The following is a 14,274-nucleotide window of genomic DNA, read 5'->3' as shown; positions in this document are numbered from 1 at the left end:
TGGTACTCTCATTGTGCGTAAGTATGAAAGTGTCAAAGAATGGCTGAAACCTAATGATATCATCCAATTTATGCGTACTGAGCATGGAGTTGAGATACCTACTTTTTAGTATAGGAAGCACGTGAGTATGCAGTAAATGCAGTGAGAGTTATTTCAGAGTAAGGTTATGAAAAATTCCCAAATACTTGCACATGATGAGGGAAGCTAATCCAGGATCACACACATTTTATGAGACTGATAGCAATGGGAGATTCAGATTCCTCTTCATCTCATATGGTCAGTGTGTTCTCGGTTTTTATGCTGCCATTCGGAAAGTTATTGTTGTGGATGAGACTTTTTTGAAGAGCAAATATAAATGAGTATTACTAGTTGCTACTGATTTAGATGGAAACTAGAACCTATATCATATTGCATTTGGAGTTGTCGACTCAGAGAAGGAACGCTCGTGGGACTGGTTTATGAGACAGCTTAATGTTGTCTTTGCTGATGATCCGAGTTTAACTTTTGTTTCTGATAGGAATACCTCAATTGATAAAGCTCTTGCGAAAGTTTATTGGCAATCTCATCATGGGATTTTCAATCACCACTTGACGAACAATGTTGTAATATGTTTCAAGGGAAAATGTGTCGCTGGTTTGGTTGCAAAGGCCTCGAAATCTTACCGAGTTGCTGATTTAAGAAGATGTTCACTGCTATTTTCTCAATTAGTCGTGAAATTGGAAAATATCTAAAATAACCTGATGTGAGAAATTGGGCTCGTTGTCAATTTTCGGGTTACATGTATGATATTAGGACCACTAACCCTACTGAATCTATAAATGTTGTTTTGCGTTCACCCATAGAGTTTCCAGTTATACCTTTGTTGGGCATCATAAAAGAAATGATGAATCGATGGTTTTTCATGTAGAAGTTAAAGTACTTAGTTCTTTGCATACGTAGCCACTGAACATTGTTGTGGAGAAGAAGATTGACTAAAGGATTGAGAAAGGTAAGAAGTGTAAGGTTTTCCCAGTTAGCGATGACAGGTTTTTGGTTCGAGGTGAAACTTTTGAACGTATGGTTGACTTGGTCAGACGCACATGTTCATGTGGGAAATTCGATTTGTTGAAAATCCCATGCAGGCACGCCATAAAAGCAGATTTTTGTGTGGGAAAAAAGCACATACACTAACTAATGACATGTACACCACTGCTTCATGGAGTAGGAAAGCATAAATCCTATTAGTGTTTTAGAGGATGCATGAGTTGTCCCATCTTACATAAAGCAGTCAAAGCTCCTTTTTTGAGAGTCTCAGCACCAGGATCATTTAGCTTACACTTGCCCCTTCAACATCCTCTTCTTAATCAAAAAGCTCTACATTTGGAGGCAAAACTTCAACTTCCCAAGCGAATTGCTTCCAGTCTTGTTTGACATTGATAAGAGCAGTAACACGACCAACTCTTTCATCACCCTTTTCACTTAAAAACTCAGATTAATCAATCTCATCGAAATTCTTAGTAGAAGATATATATTGGAACAGCTCTCCCTGGCAAGAACAAATGAAACAATAAACATAATTTTTTTGACAATTGAACTGAATATAAAAAAAAAGGAAAACTAATTACCTTATCGAACTGAGATTCTAGACTAGCGATATCTTCGTAGGATACTTATCCACTTTCTTTCGAATTCCTACATCTCACTTTGGTCATGTTTTTTTATCTTCTTAACCACCATAGTACAAATGTCTGGGATTGCCTCCATAACCCATATCTAAAAGGCAATGGAGAATCCATCAAAAACGTAAATTTTCTTAAGATGCACATTTTTCCTTGCTTTGAGTATTGATGCAATCAGCTCATCATACGCGTGAAGACTCCAAGGATACATCCTCATTTTCTCAAAGTCCATCACCAACTGAATGTATTCATGAAGGATAAACACATTCTCATCCCTTGTGATGCAGTGGACAAATAGGTTGAACGGTCGATCAAGGAACTTTAAGGTTCTTAGAGACCTCTTCTTGGATCGAGCAAGAGTTTCTTTCAATAGCTTCTTGAGACCAACTTTCTGCTTCATCAATTTAATCAAATCGAACAAGGTATAAAGAACAACTGGTTTATTACCAAATTTTGAGTACAACTTTAGGCTTTAATATATATTTATAATAAATCTTTAAATCTAGAAAATCCTAATCTTCATTAAAATAGGAAAACCAATAAAATATAGAAAATACAAATAAAGGTGATTATCTAAATTTATTCCACATAATAAAATAAATAATAAGATATTTGGATATATTCCAAATACTTATCTGCATCACCTTGCCATGATGAATCCCTAGATAATATACAGTTACACTAGATTCACCATTTCCACTGGTTACAGACTTAAAGGTGCTCCTTCCTTATACTCACTAAGTTGATACTTCCATTTTGCTTCAGCACCTTGTTCCAGAACCCCTTATCATCGTTCCAATCATCAAATCTATGCCGGGTTCAATTTTCGACTTGAGTTTAGTCACAACATAAAATTCTTGCATAGAAAACCTAAGAAGCCTCTTTGCAAATAAAAACCACAACTCGTGAGGCTTGGAAACCTTGAGCTGCTTGCATGTAAAGCTGTGAATAATCTTCCCTGAGTAAATGAGCTTGTTGTACAAGTGCCATCGGACCGAAGACTGGGTCGTGCAAAGTTTCCTCGTACTCATCCTTGAGAACAGCCTTCACCAATTCAGAGTCCTACGTCCACACGTGTCGCTGATCTTATCAATCTGGGTCTCAACTCCTTCAAGAATGCGTTTTGAAAACTCACTCGGCATGCCTATCCTTGAATTCAAATACTTCAACCCGTTAGCCATTACTTAAAAGAAATTCAGAAATGAACAGTAAACCAAATATAACCATCACACATTTACTAGTCTACTAGGCATTCAAAAATACATGCAAACCCAATCCCAAAACAAAATATAACTCAAAATAGCACATATAACCCACAATCAACTCAACCGCAAACTACAATTAAAACCATAAACGTGAATCGATTTTTGTTTCTAAACAATTCAATCTCATAAACAATAACTAACCAAAACAAAAAAAAAACAGAGACGGGATTTCGAAGCCTTAACCTTCAAGTTTTGAGAACCGAGATGAAGTAAGAGTAACAGAAGAAAAACGTGAAGCTAATCGTTCTTTCTAAGAGACAAAAAGCTTTTCCTGAGCTTGAGAAACTCTGATAGTAGCCAGCGGAAATTACAAAGTGATTGTAATCGGTGGTGTTTAAAGAGGAGAAACGAAAGAAAGAGGACGAAGGAGAGATGTGATGACGAGTGAAAGCTCTCCGACGAACTAAAACAGGCCGGAGAAAGAAGGTGTCAACGGCGAAACCTAATCGCCTCTTCGATGGAGAGAAAGCAGAGTCGGAGTTGATAAGTTCTAATTTTTCACTTTTCATTGTTTTACTTCTTAGATAATAAAAGTAAAAGTATTTTGAGGTTAATTAGAAGGGGTAAACTGGATTTTTATTACTGTTTATACTATAAGGACAAATATTTTGGTTTTAATTCTAAAATATAGTTGTTTTGTTCTTTTTTGCCAAATTTTTCTTTTTTTGATTATCAGAAACCAATCAGAAATTATGTGCTCTAAGCTTCTAGACCTTAACTTAATGTACTCTTTTCACCCATGTTTTACAATCTTATTCTTGATGAATTGGCTAAAAGTTAAATGTACCAAAAAAAACAAGAACAAGAAAGTTGTATGAATGAAGCGAAGAAAATCATGAACATTAATTTTACATGTATACCAATATACTTGATTCGATTGATTCAAAAGCCACATTGTAGAGGAGCCATATCATTTTTACCCTTAAAACTGTTCTTTGCGGAACTCGAACCTGGAACAGCCCGTTTGATTAAATTCATGGCACAATGTGGAGAGTTCCTTCCCTAAACTCGGTCCTCCACAATAGAACACTCCTGTTTTACCAAATCAAAAACTTTCTTCAGACAAAGAAAATACAGACCATGATTGACTACAACTCTGCTGTTATTTTTACCGATTCTTGCATTCTTATGTTTGGTGCTAATCTTTGATAAAACCTTCTTCCACTTCGGTCTCCCAAAGTGTGTTCGTACCTACAATAATCAAAGTCACAGACAAGAAACCAAAGTATTGTCTTATGTATGTATATATATAAGGATAAAAGTAATCGATAGTTTGGCTAATAGAAAGTAATCGATAAAGATAATTGCCTTAGTTCCAGAAAACATGTCAACGCCATTTTTGGCGTGGTGTAACGTTTGGATCATGGTGAGAAGAGTACTTCGAGCATCTCCAACGTCGTACACACTCGTCAAGTAGTTGTGCATCTCAATAACACCCTTTTGTATTTGTTAATACAAACATGTTAGTAGTTAACTTAAATATAAAACATTCTTAAGTTTCTTTCTACAAATGCAAACGCCAGACACAAACACAAAAATTTTCCTTCTGTTTGACTTCGGCGTTTTACATTTACAAATTAAAGATAATTGACAGCTACACCAAATTTATTCATCACGTAGCCATACGTCTAGACAATACTAACTTATAACTAACTATACAAACATGAGAAACATGTATCAACTAATAAATATTATGTAACTAGTACGTGTTGCCAATAGACCACGCATTAGAATCCGACAACCCAAATTGTAAATCGATCTCTTTTAAATAGAAAGCCGACAAGAAACAAATGAACCGATCCGATTAAATTTAAGCAATAGAAGGCTGTTTGTTTCACCATTTGTCATCTCCATCCAAATGATTCATTTGCATGATCTATTCAGATGATCCATTCAGATTTTTGTGATTGTTTGTTTGTCTATCCACATAGCTCATCTAGATAATTCATCTAAATGGATCTTATGTTTGTTTCTTTATTTTCATTTCCATTCAAATGAGTCTAGTAAACACATTACCGAAATATCCTTATGTTGATTTAATCATATGTTTGATATTAATTTTAACTATATTACATTTAATTATTTTTGTTTAATATATTTACATTAGAATTATTTCAATTGTAACGAGTTTTCTTTTTGCGGTTTGGACGGAAAAAAAAAAGATTTTTCGGTTTCAGCGAGAAACACACATTTTTCGGTTTTAGCGGGAAAACAAGATTTTTCGGTTCTGGCAGCAAAATGAGATTTTTGCGGTTTTGGCGGGAAAATACAAATTTTTGGTTTTGGCGAGAAAATACGTTTTTGCGGTTTTGGCGGAAAACACATTTTTGGTGGAAAAACACGTTTTTGCGGTTTTGGAGGGAAACACATTTTTGCGATTTTCGCGGGAAAATGAATTTTTTCGGTTTTGGCGAGAAAATGAAATCTTTCGTTATTGGCGGGAAACCCGTTTTGGCGGGAACATGCATTTTTGCGGTTTTGGCGGGAAACACGCTTTTGAAGTTTTGGCGGGAAAACACGTTTTTGCAGTTTTGGGCGGGAAAACACGTTTTTGCGATTTTGGAGGGAAACACGCATTTGCGGTTTTGGCGGGAAAATGTGTTTTTGCATTTTGACCGGAAAACGCGTTTTTCCGGTTTTGATGAGAACACGTTTTTGGCGGGAAAACGTGTTTTTTGCGGTTTAGGCGGGGAAACACGTTTTTGGCGGGAAAATGTGTTTTTTTGCAGTTTTGGCGGAAAAACGAAATTTTTCGGTTTTGGTGGGAAAACGAGATTTTTCGATTTTGGCGGGAAAAGGAGATTTTCGGTTTTAACGGGAAAACACTTTTTTTTTTGTTTTGGCGGGAAAACTTATTTTTGTAATTTTGGCGGGAAAATACGTTTTTGTGTTTTGGCGGAAAATGTGTTTTGGGGAGTTGGCGTGAAAACATGCTTTTTTTGTGATTTTGACACGAAAACACGTTTTTCAGTTTTTCCGGAAAAACATGTTTTTGCAATTTTGGCGGGAAAATGCGTTTTTGGAGTTTCGGCGTGGAAAAAATAGTTTTTAGGTTTTTGCGGGAAAACGTGTTTTTGTAGTTTTGTCAGTTTTCGTATGTGACAAAAATGATATTATGTTTAAGTTTGTAATTTGTGAATTACATTAGGGGCATAATAGACATTATACCATTTTGAATGAACCATCTTTATTCAAATGATCCCAATTGGTTCAGCTGAATGAATTTTAAAATTAAGCCTAAATTTTCAAAAGTCATCTGGATGATCCATCTGAATGAGTTGCACTTTTAGTGCCTAAACAAACAAAACTCTCATCTTCATCCAGATGACTCATCCAGATGGAGAAACAAAAGTGCCATCGGACCGAAGACTGGGTCGTGCAAAGTTTCCTCGTACTCATCCTTGAGAACAACCTTCACCAATTCAGAGTCCTACGTCTACACGTGTCGTTGATCTTATCAATCTGGGTCTCAACTCCTTCAAGAATGCGTTTTGAAAACTCACTCGGCATGCCTATCCTTGAATTCAAATACTTCAACCCGTTAGCCATTACTTAAAAGAAATTCAGAAATGAACAGTAAACCAAATATAACCATCACACATTTACTAGTCTACTAGGCATTCAAAAATACATGCAAACCCAATCCCAAAACAAAATATAACTCAAAATAGCACATATAACCCACAATCAACTCAACCGCAAACTACAATTAAAACCATAAACGTGAATCGATTTGTGTTTCTAAACAATTCAATCTCATAAACAATAACTAACCAAAACAAAAAAAAAACAGAAAGAGGATTTCGAAGCCTTAACCTTCAAGTTTTGAGAACCGAGATGAAGTAAAAGTAACAGAAGAAAAACGTGAAGCTAATCGTCCTTTCTAAGAGACAAAAAGCTTTTCCTGAGCTTGAGAAACTCTGATAGTAGCCAGCGGAAATTACAAAGTGATTGTAATCGGTGGTGTTTAAAGAGGAGAAACGAAAGAAAGAGGACGAAGGAGAGATGTGATGACGAGTGAAAGCTCTCCGACGAACTAAAACAGGCCGGAGAAAGAAGGTGTCAACGGCGAAACCTAATCGCCTCTTCGATGGAGAGAAAGCAGAGTCGGAGTTGATAAGTTCTAAGTTTTCACTTTTCATTGCTTTACTTCTTAGATAATAAAAATAAAAGTATTTTGAGGTTAATTAGAAGGGGTAAACTGGATTTTTATTACTGTTTATTCTATAAGGACAAATATTTTGGTTTTAATTCTAAAATATAGTTGTTTTGTTCTTTTTTGCCAAATTTTCCTATTTTTGATTATCAGAAACCAATCAGAAATTATGTGCTCTAAGCTTCTAGACCTTAACTTAATGTACTCTTTTCACCCATGTTTTACAATCTTATTCTTGATGAATTGGCTAAAAGTTAAATGTACCAAAAAAAACAAGAACAAGAAGGTTGTATGAATGAAGCGAAGAAAATCATGAACATTAATTTTACATGTATACCAATATACTTGATTCGATTGATTCAAAAGCCACATTGTAGAGGAGCCATATCATTTTTACCCTTAAAACTGTTCTTTGCGGAACTCGAACCTGGAACATCCCGTTTGATTAAATTCATGGCACAATGTGGAGAGTTCCTTCCCTAAACTCGGTCCTCCACAATAGAACACTCCTGTTTTACCAAATCAAAAACTTTCTTCAGACAAAGAAAATACAGACCATGATTGACTACAACTCTGCTGTTATTTTTACCAATTCTTGCATTCTTATGTTTGGTGCTAATCTTTGATAAAACCTTCTTCCACTTCGGCCTCCCAAAGTGTGTTCGTACCTACAATAATCAAAGTCACAGACAAGAAACCAAAGTATTGTCTTATGTATGTATATATATATAAGGATAAAAGTAATCGATAGTTTGGCTAATAGAAAGTAATCGATAAAGATAATTGCCTTAGTTCCAGAAAACATGTCAACGCCATTTTTGGCGTGGTGTAACGTTTGGATCATGGTGAGAAGAGTAGTTCGAGCATCTCCAACGTCGTACACACTCGTCAAGTAGTTGTGCATCTCAATAACACCCTTTTGTATTTGTTAATACAAACATGTTAGTAGTTAACTTAAATATAAAACATTCTTAAGTTTCTTTCTACAAATGCAAACGCCAGACACAAACACAAAAAATTTCCTTCTGTTTGACTTCGGCGTTTTACATTTACAAATTAAAGATAACTGACAGCTACACCAAATTTATTCATCACGTAGCCATACATCTAGACAATACTAACTTATAACTAACGATACAAACATGAGAAACATGTATCAACTAATAAATATTATGTAACTAGTACGTGTTGCCAATAGACCACGCATTAGAATCCGACAACCCAAATTGTAAATCGATCTCTTTTAAATAGAAAGCCGACCAGAAACAAATGAACCGATCCGATTAAATTTAACCAATAGGTTTATTAAACACAAAAGCAATTTTGCGTTTAAGATGCTAAAGCTATTGGTTTAATTTGAAAAAAAAATATAAATAAACGTAAACGCAAACTCAAACACAAGCACCCAACTAAAGACTCAAATGAATGATGTACTTTACCTTTATATCAGAGTCAGCAATTTCGCTCATGATTTGTCTAAACCAATCGAACGAGCCCTGTTCACGTGTTACCCAGTAAAAGTAAGCGTTCTTGGTATTCAACATTCCCGTTCGATTTGTTGAAATCGAATTCCCAGGTTCTGAGTTTAAGCAACTGAAACTTTGATCCGACGACACATTGCTGTTACTACAGCTACCCGAAAGGCCTTCCTGAAAACATAACATAACTCGAATTAACTTAGTTAATATTCTATTAATTCTCAAAATAAGTTTTCTTAACTTTTATACTCACAGCTTTTTCGTGTTGCTTAACAATCTTGTTGAGTAAATCTCTCAAAATGCTAATGAAAGGTGTTGCCCCTATCCCAAGGCCAACGAGTAATAACACATCGTACTTCCAATGGTCTTGCGCTGGAGAGCCATAAGGTCCATCTATCAACAGCTCTGGCAAACTAAATTACAAGAGACTTTACGTGAGGATGAAGATAACCATATTATGGAAACTCAAAACTTTTTATTGCACCTTGTTTTGTTTGGTCCGTCTGCTCTGAGTAGTCCACTTTTTCCAGCATCAGGTGCTTGACATATTACTGAGAACGCCTTCTTAATCCCTTCTGTCCAATCACCGAGCTGACGGATGTGAATGCTGAGGTAATCATCTCCAGGGGATGATGTAATAGAAAATGGATGCCTGGAGATAGATTTAGGGCCAAAAAACATATATTAAATATTATAGACTCTTAGATTGCAAGAAAAGCTATTAAGGGCTTGTGTAACCTCACACACACATAAAAAAGACTCACCACTCAAATTTTGATACAGCAGGACACTGAAGAAATATATATTGTCCACTCTTGTACTCAAATGATGTAGGCTTAGACATGTGTAGCACAATAACGTTTCCGGGGTAAATTACAACCTGAAACCGAATCATTTAAGTTGGTATAAACATACTATAAGATTACCCAAGATGATTTACAATGAAAATGTAACTGTGAACAAGACTTTTACCTTGCAGATCTCAACGCTGTATAGCCTGGAACGGAAGAATCTCAGCATCCTTTCACCACCATAGAGTAAAACTGGACAAGCAAGATACATCCATATCTGCTGGAGGCAGCATCTGGTATTATTATACATCACTCCCTATTACTTAAGAAAAGAGAGTTATGGAATGTACCGTCTTGTGGTACCATGTCTGCTCGAGAAAGAGGGAAACACCGTGAATGATCAACAAGACGTAAACAGCTAGAAGCAAGTGATGTGAATACCAGAAAGCATTAAATCCAGTTAGCTTATCAAATGGCTTTGGCAACTTAGTTAGGTTCCGTCTGAGTCTTCGACTAGCCAATGTGTATGCAATTAACATAAATATAACCATTATAAATCCAGTGATTCCCACTGGACCTTTAACCAAGTCAAAGTATGTTGGTCTGGGCACACCAAAGTAATGAACCAAGTATCTTTTGTAATCAACATCTGTAGCTGTTACAATCCTTGGGAAGTCACATGCCAGGTGACTAGATGCATGGATAAGCATTCCAATGATGATTGCTACAGAGACAGTCTGCCAATAACCAAAAAAAAAGGTACGAATCAATTAAAGCATATATAGTCTATTAAGACAAAATGTAATGATACCTTGTGAAAGTTGAGACTGTCATCGAAAGGCACTGAGTGGGACAAAGCGGTAGATCTAAGATAGGTGATGGTGATTCTGCAAACGGGTAGAAGGATAAGAGCCATATTGAATTTCAATGTCTCAGCAGCGCCTTTCGCCACGACAAGACAGTAGCCCATTACATGGAATGCGTCTTTGCGTTTGTACTGAACGCATTTCCACATAAACAACACGACCATGATCATTAACCATAGTGTCAAAACCCAAATCCTCTTCAAATTGTCTTGGAAAGAGTATAGCAAGCTCCTACTTATTCCCCATCTCATATCCTTTAGGTTTTGGCTTAAGGCTCGGCTTGTTTGGCTGAACGGTTGGCTGTAACTTTGAGGTGTGTCCTTGTGTAGTAGTAGCATCTCTAGATCCTTTAACTGCATCATTTCAAATGCATAACCAAAGATATCATATTAGAATGTTGAACGGAGTTCCTTGGTCTGATACTTTAAATGTTCATGTCAGTCCCAAACAGGGAAAAAAAAGTCGAATAGGTAGGCAGGCTCTCAATTAGTACTAGGCTACTAGCTGTTAGTGTTCCTCAAAAATGATCTTAACCCCTAATCACACAACGCCACTACAACAGTTGATATTAGTTTTGAGTACCAGTCATTTGAAGCTCTAATTTTTTTACCTATCAGAGAGCTACGTCAATTTTTAATTATGTTGATTCCATACAAACACACAAACTTGCATAGCACTTAGCTTTAAGCTCATTGGTCTCTTGACTCAGTCAAATGTCATTATCAGAGAACTAGAAAGGTAAGATCTCAGCGTCATCAATTACTAAGGTCAAACTAACTAAGAACTCTTCTAGTCTCTCTCATTGACAGGGATTGCTCTGCCCACTTTTCTTTTTCTTTCAGAAAATGCTCTGGATACTCACATCAATAGCTTTTTCGTTTAAGCAAGTTTTGTGTTATATGAACTTTTCCAATATGGGAGATAAAAGTGATGAAATCACCTCTATGTACTGAGAGGGGAGCCCATCAGGAGACAGTTCTTCCATGATCAATGCTGCATACTCTTCTGCTCTTTCTCTCAACCTTGATAGATTATTTGCCGATGCACTTAATATAATTATCTACAAAGTTGTCAAAATCAAGAAAAATCATACAAAAATGTTAATGCCTATTAGAATCTTCTATTTGAAAGATTCAACATAAACTGAGTGGTTATAGAAAACTTATAATTGAGTTAGTAGTTACGAACTCTTCTTTTAAATTAAGTAAGCTGTTACAAGGTCAATCAAACATAGTGTATTAAAAAAAAAAAATTGTTAATTACATTTTCTAGACTTGCATTGGTTACAAGAGATACATGGAAAAGAATATCATTTATAGCTATAAAATATCAACAACATGATCCTTTACTAATAGAAATAATCAACTGAAGGAGAGATAATGGCACACATGTAAGATTCATTAAATTATAAATCTAAGACTGTAAAGCTTTGCTTACGCTTGGATGGTTAACACAGTCAACGGCTAAATGTTGATTAGAATATGAAACATAAGTCACCTCCCTAATAAAACCGAAAAAAAAGAAACATAAGTCACCTCTTTTACTTCGTTCTCTGTGATTCTACCGTCTCCATTTTTGTTGACCCTGAAAGTATCAAGAATGTGACAAGTAAATCAAGAAACTCATGTTTAAACATATTTAATAATTAATTGATGATAGATTGATTACTACATGTTGAAGAAGATTTGGAGGCGAGAATCGAAGCTTTCGTCTGCAATTTGGTACCAAAACTCGTATAGTTCTTGAAGGGTGATCTTATCGACCATTATACTTCTTCTTCTGCACAGTGCGTCGAACAACTCCTCTGCAAACTCTTTCGAATTTTCATTTTCCAGCCCTAACACAGGAAAATCAAATGTCAACGACAATCTACATCGAAATCAGACAAAACAAGAAACCAAACTCAAACCTATGCAACGACCGAAATCGCTCCGACAAAGATAACCGTCTTTCGACAGGTTAGCGAATTTGTCACGAACTTCACTCCAGGCAGCGATCTCGTTCTCTTTGCTGCTGATGAATCTCAAACCGTGAATCGCTCTCTGCGTGCATGAACCATTCCGGTTAAGTCTCTTTGTTACGGAACGACATAACATAAGCGCATCGGGGGTTTCGCCTCCGTGTGGAACCACCGGCTCCGGCGCGGACCGGCACGAGTAACCGCCGCCATCACGCTGTGAGATTCCCTGGCCTGCCTGAAGCTTCCGTTTCAAATCTTTTGAGAACTGTTTTGCGTTCGCCACCACCAGCCGCTCCGACGATCCTGAACCGGAAGCGGAGCAAGATGTGATCTCTGGATCGGTGGTTGAAACAGAGTCGATGTTCAGTAGCACGCCGCTTGGAAATTCAATGGTCACCTCGAGGAGCTCTTCACCACAGGAAGGTGAGTAAGTCGCCCCCAGCGATGGAAAGCTTTGGGTGAATTCTCCGGCAGAAGCCAAATCGGAGCCCCACCGGTCGTCATGGGAAAATGACATTGACATTCCAAAAGTGTTTGGAGGGGAAGACTAGGGAGGAGAGGGAGAGACGCGACTAAATAAGATTTTTTGAAAATTTAAAATGATTTTTGTCTTCTGCGCTAATTGGTTAACCAAAAATGATTTTCATAGAAGATTTCTCTAGAACTCAGGTAATTTCTTTTGTAACAAAAAAGAATTTAGTAAATTTTTCTAGAAATGTTTTCTGATTAGACATTACTTTTACATTTGACCAAAAATTTGCACAAATTTGACTTTGTCATTTCCCGATAAGATTTTTAAAGGCATGGACATTCGGGTCCCAATCGGGTTTCGGTTTTATCCAATCGGGTTTTGGTTTTTCGGGTTTATCAAAATCAGCCCCATTCGGATTATATGAAAATTTGGTTCCGGAGCGGTTCGGGTTCTATCGGGTTCGGATCGGGGTTAGTAAATCTTCAAAGAACCGGTACAACCCAATATATTTTAGGGTTCGGGTCCCGGTCGGTTTTTCGGTTTAAAAGTACCTGATTTTTACCTATTTTATAACCAAAACATGAGTAAAATCGGTTCTTCAGTTTTAAAATACCTGATCTGTACATATTTTGTAACCAGAACTTAAGTAAAATCGATTCAAAAATAAGGAACATCAACCTTGATCATTCAAAATCAAACGAAAAATAAACATATTTACTGATAAAAAGAAAACAAAATAAATAAAAGCATAAAACAAAAACTAAGTTCTCATGAAATAAGAAACATTGTTTAACGAAAACAAAATCTAAATCTAAATACTTCAAGATTCAACGGCCATTTTCAACCATCAACCTTCATGTAATAGAACCACCAATCTTCATGTAATAGAACCACCAACCTTCATGTAATAGATAAGTATTTTAGATGTTCAATATTTCTTATTAGAGTATTTTGGATATATATTAGGAATTGAGATCATGTTTGGCACAAGATCTTTTTGAGGTTTTTGAATGTATCGGGTTCTATCGGATATCCATTTAGATTCGGATTCGGTTCGGATAATACCTATAACCCGAAATACCACAAAACAAGATCCATTCGGTATTTACGTCGGGTTCGGATCGGTTCGGATTCATTTTTATCGGATCGAATTCTGTTCAGGTTTTCGGGTTCGGTTTATTTGCCCAGTCCTAAGTTTTTTAGTCCGAAAAAACTTCTTGAAAAATCAATCGCATGAAGTGTCCGAAAACTTCTCTAGAAATCCACATAAATTAGTTTTTCAATTAACAATAAATAAAATAACTCAAAGACTTCTTTAAAGTCCTCTTTAATTTTGTTCCTATATTCTGATCAAACATTTGGTTTTGAAAGCAAGGTTCTAAGAATTCTAATAAAAGACTTCTTTAATTAGAAAGCTGCTCTTATAAATTCAAACATGGTCAATTGTAAAATTGACTTCCGTAGATTTTTTGCGCCACTTCGAAGATCTCATGTGACTGAAAAATATTTTTAGAAAAAAAATTTTGTATAACTTTTTTCGGGAAGTCTTTTTTGAAAAATTAAACTTCTACAAAATTTTAATAAATTACCAAATTAGTCTGGTATAAAACTAATCCAGTAATACAATA

The 14,274-nt window shown here is 36.0% G+C and overlaps 1 protein-coding gene and 1 long non-coding RNA gene across 2 annotated transcripts; both read right to left on the bottom strand.

Moving 5' to 3' along the window:
* Positions 1–3,738: 3,738 nt before the first annotated feature.
* Positions 3,739–4,507, bottom strand: LOC125586946. The gene is made up of 2 exons (XR_007323491.1): positions 4,036–4,507; positions 3,739–3,955 (listed from the first exon to the last, which is right to left on the bottom strand). It is a non-coding gene; the product is annotated as an uncharacterized LOC125586946 (long non-coding RNA).
* A 2,864-nt stretch (positions 4,508–7,371) lies between these two features.
* On the bottom strand, positions 7,372–13,293 carry LOC106397822 (probable respiratory burst oxidase homolog protein I). The gene is made up of 14 exons (XM_048756888.1): positions 12,124–13,293; positions 11,886–12,051; positions 11,750–11,798; positions 11,155–11,274; positions 10,160–10,567; positions 9,699–10,085; positions 9,530–9,625; positions 9,322–9,437; positions 9,042–9,209; positions 8,811–8,970; positions 8,519–8,728; positions 7,867–7,995; positions 7,669–7,747; positions 7,372–7,588 (listed from the first exon to the last, which is right to left on the bottom strand). Exons 1-14 carry the CDS (start codon positions 12,695–12,697, stop codon positions 7,479–7,481), a joined length of 2,772 nt encoding a protein of 923 aa, XP_048612845.1. The 5' UTR covers positions 12,698–13,293; the 3' UTR covers positions 7,372–7,478.
* Between the last annotated feature and the right edge of the window lie 981 nt (positions 13,294–14,274).

This window comes from Brassica napus, chromosome A2 (assembly GCF_020379485.1).
Source record: "Brassica napus cultivar Da-Ae chromosome A2, Da-Ae, whole genome shotgun sequence".
NCBI lineage: Eukaryota > Viridiplantae > Streptophyta > Magnoliopsida > Brassicales > Brassicaceae > Brassica > Brassica napus.
This window is presented reverse-complemented; position numbering and strand designations above follow the sequence as displayed.

Bases quoted from the DNA above. Each gene is read 5' to 3' on its own strand.
- LOC106397822 (XM_048756888.1), bottom strand. From the start codon at position 12,697: ATGTCAATGTCATTTTCCCATGACGACCGGTGGGGCTCCGATTTGGCT. The intron at 10,086-10,159 runs GTATCATTACAT...GGTTATTGGCAG, and splicing joins ACAGTCTCAACTTTCACAAG to ACTGTCTCTGTAGCAATCAT. The intron at 9,438-9,529 runs GTAAAAGTCTTG...ATTCGGTTTCAG, and splicing joins ACAGCGTTGAGATCTGCAAG to GTTGTAATTTACCCCGGAAA.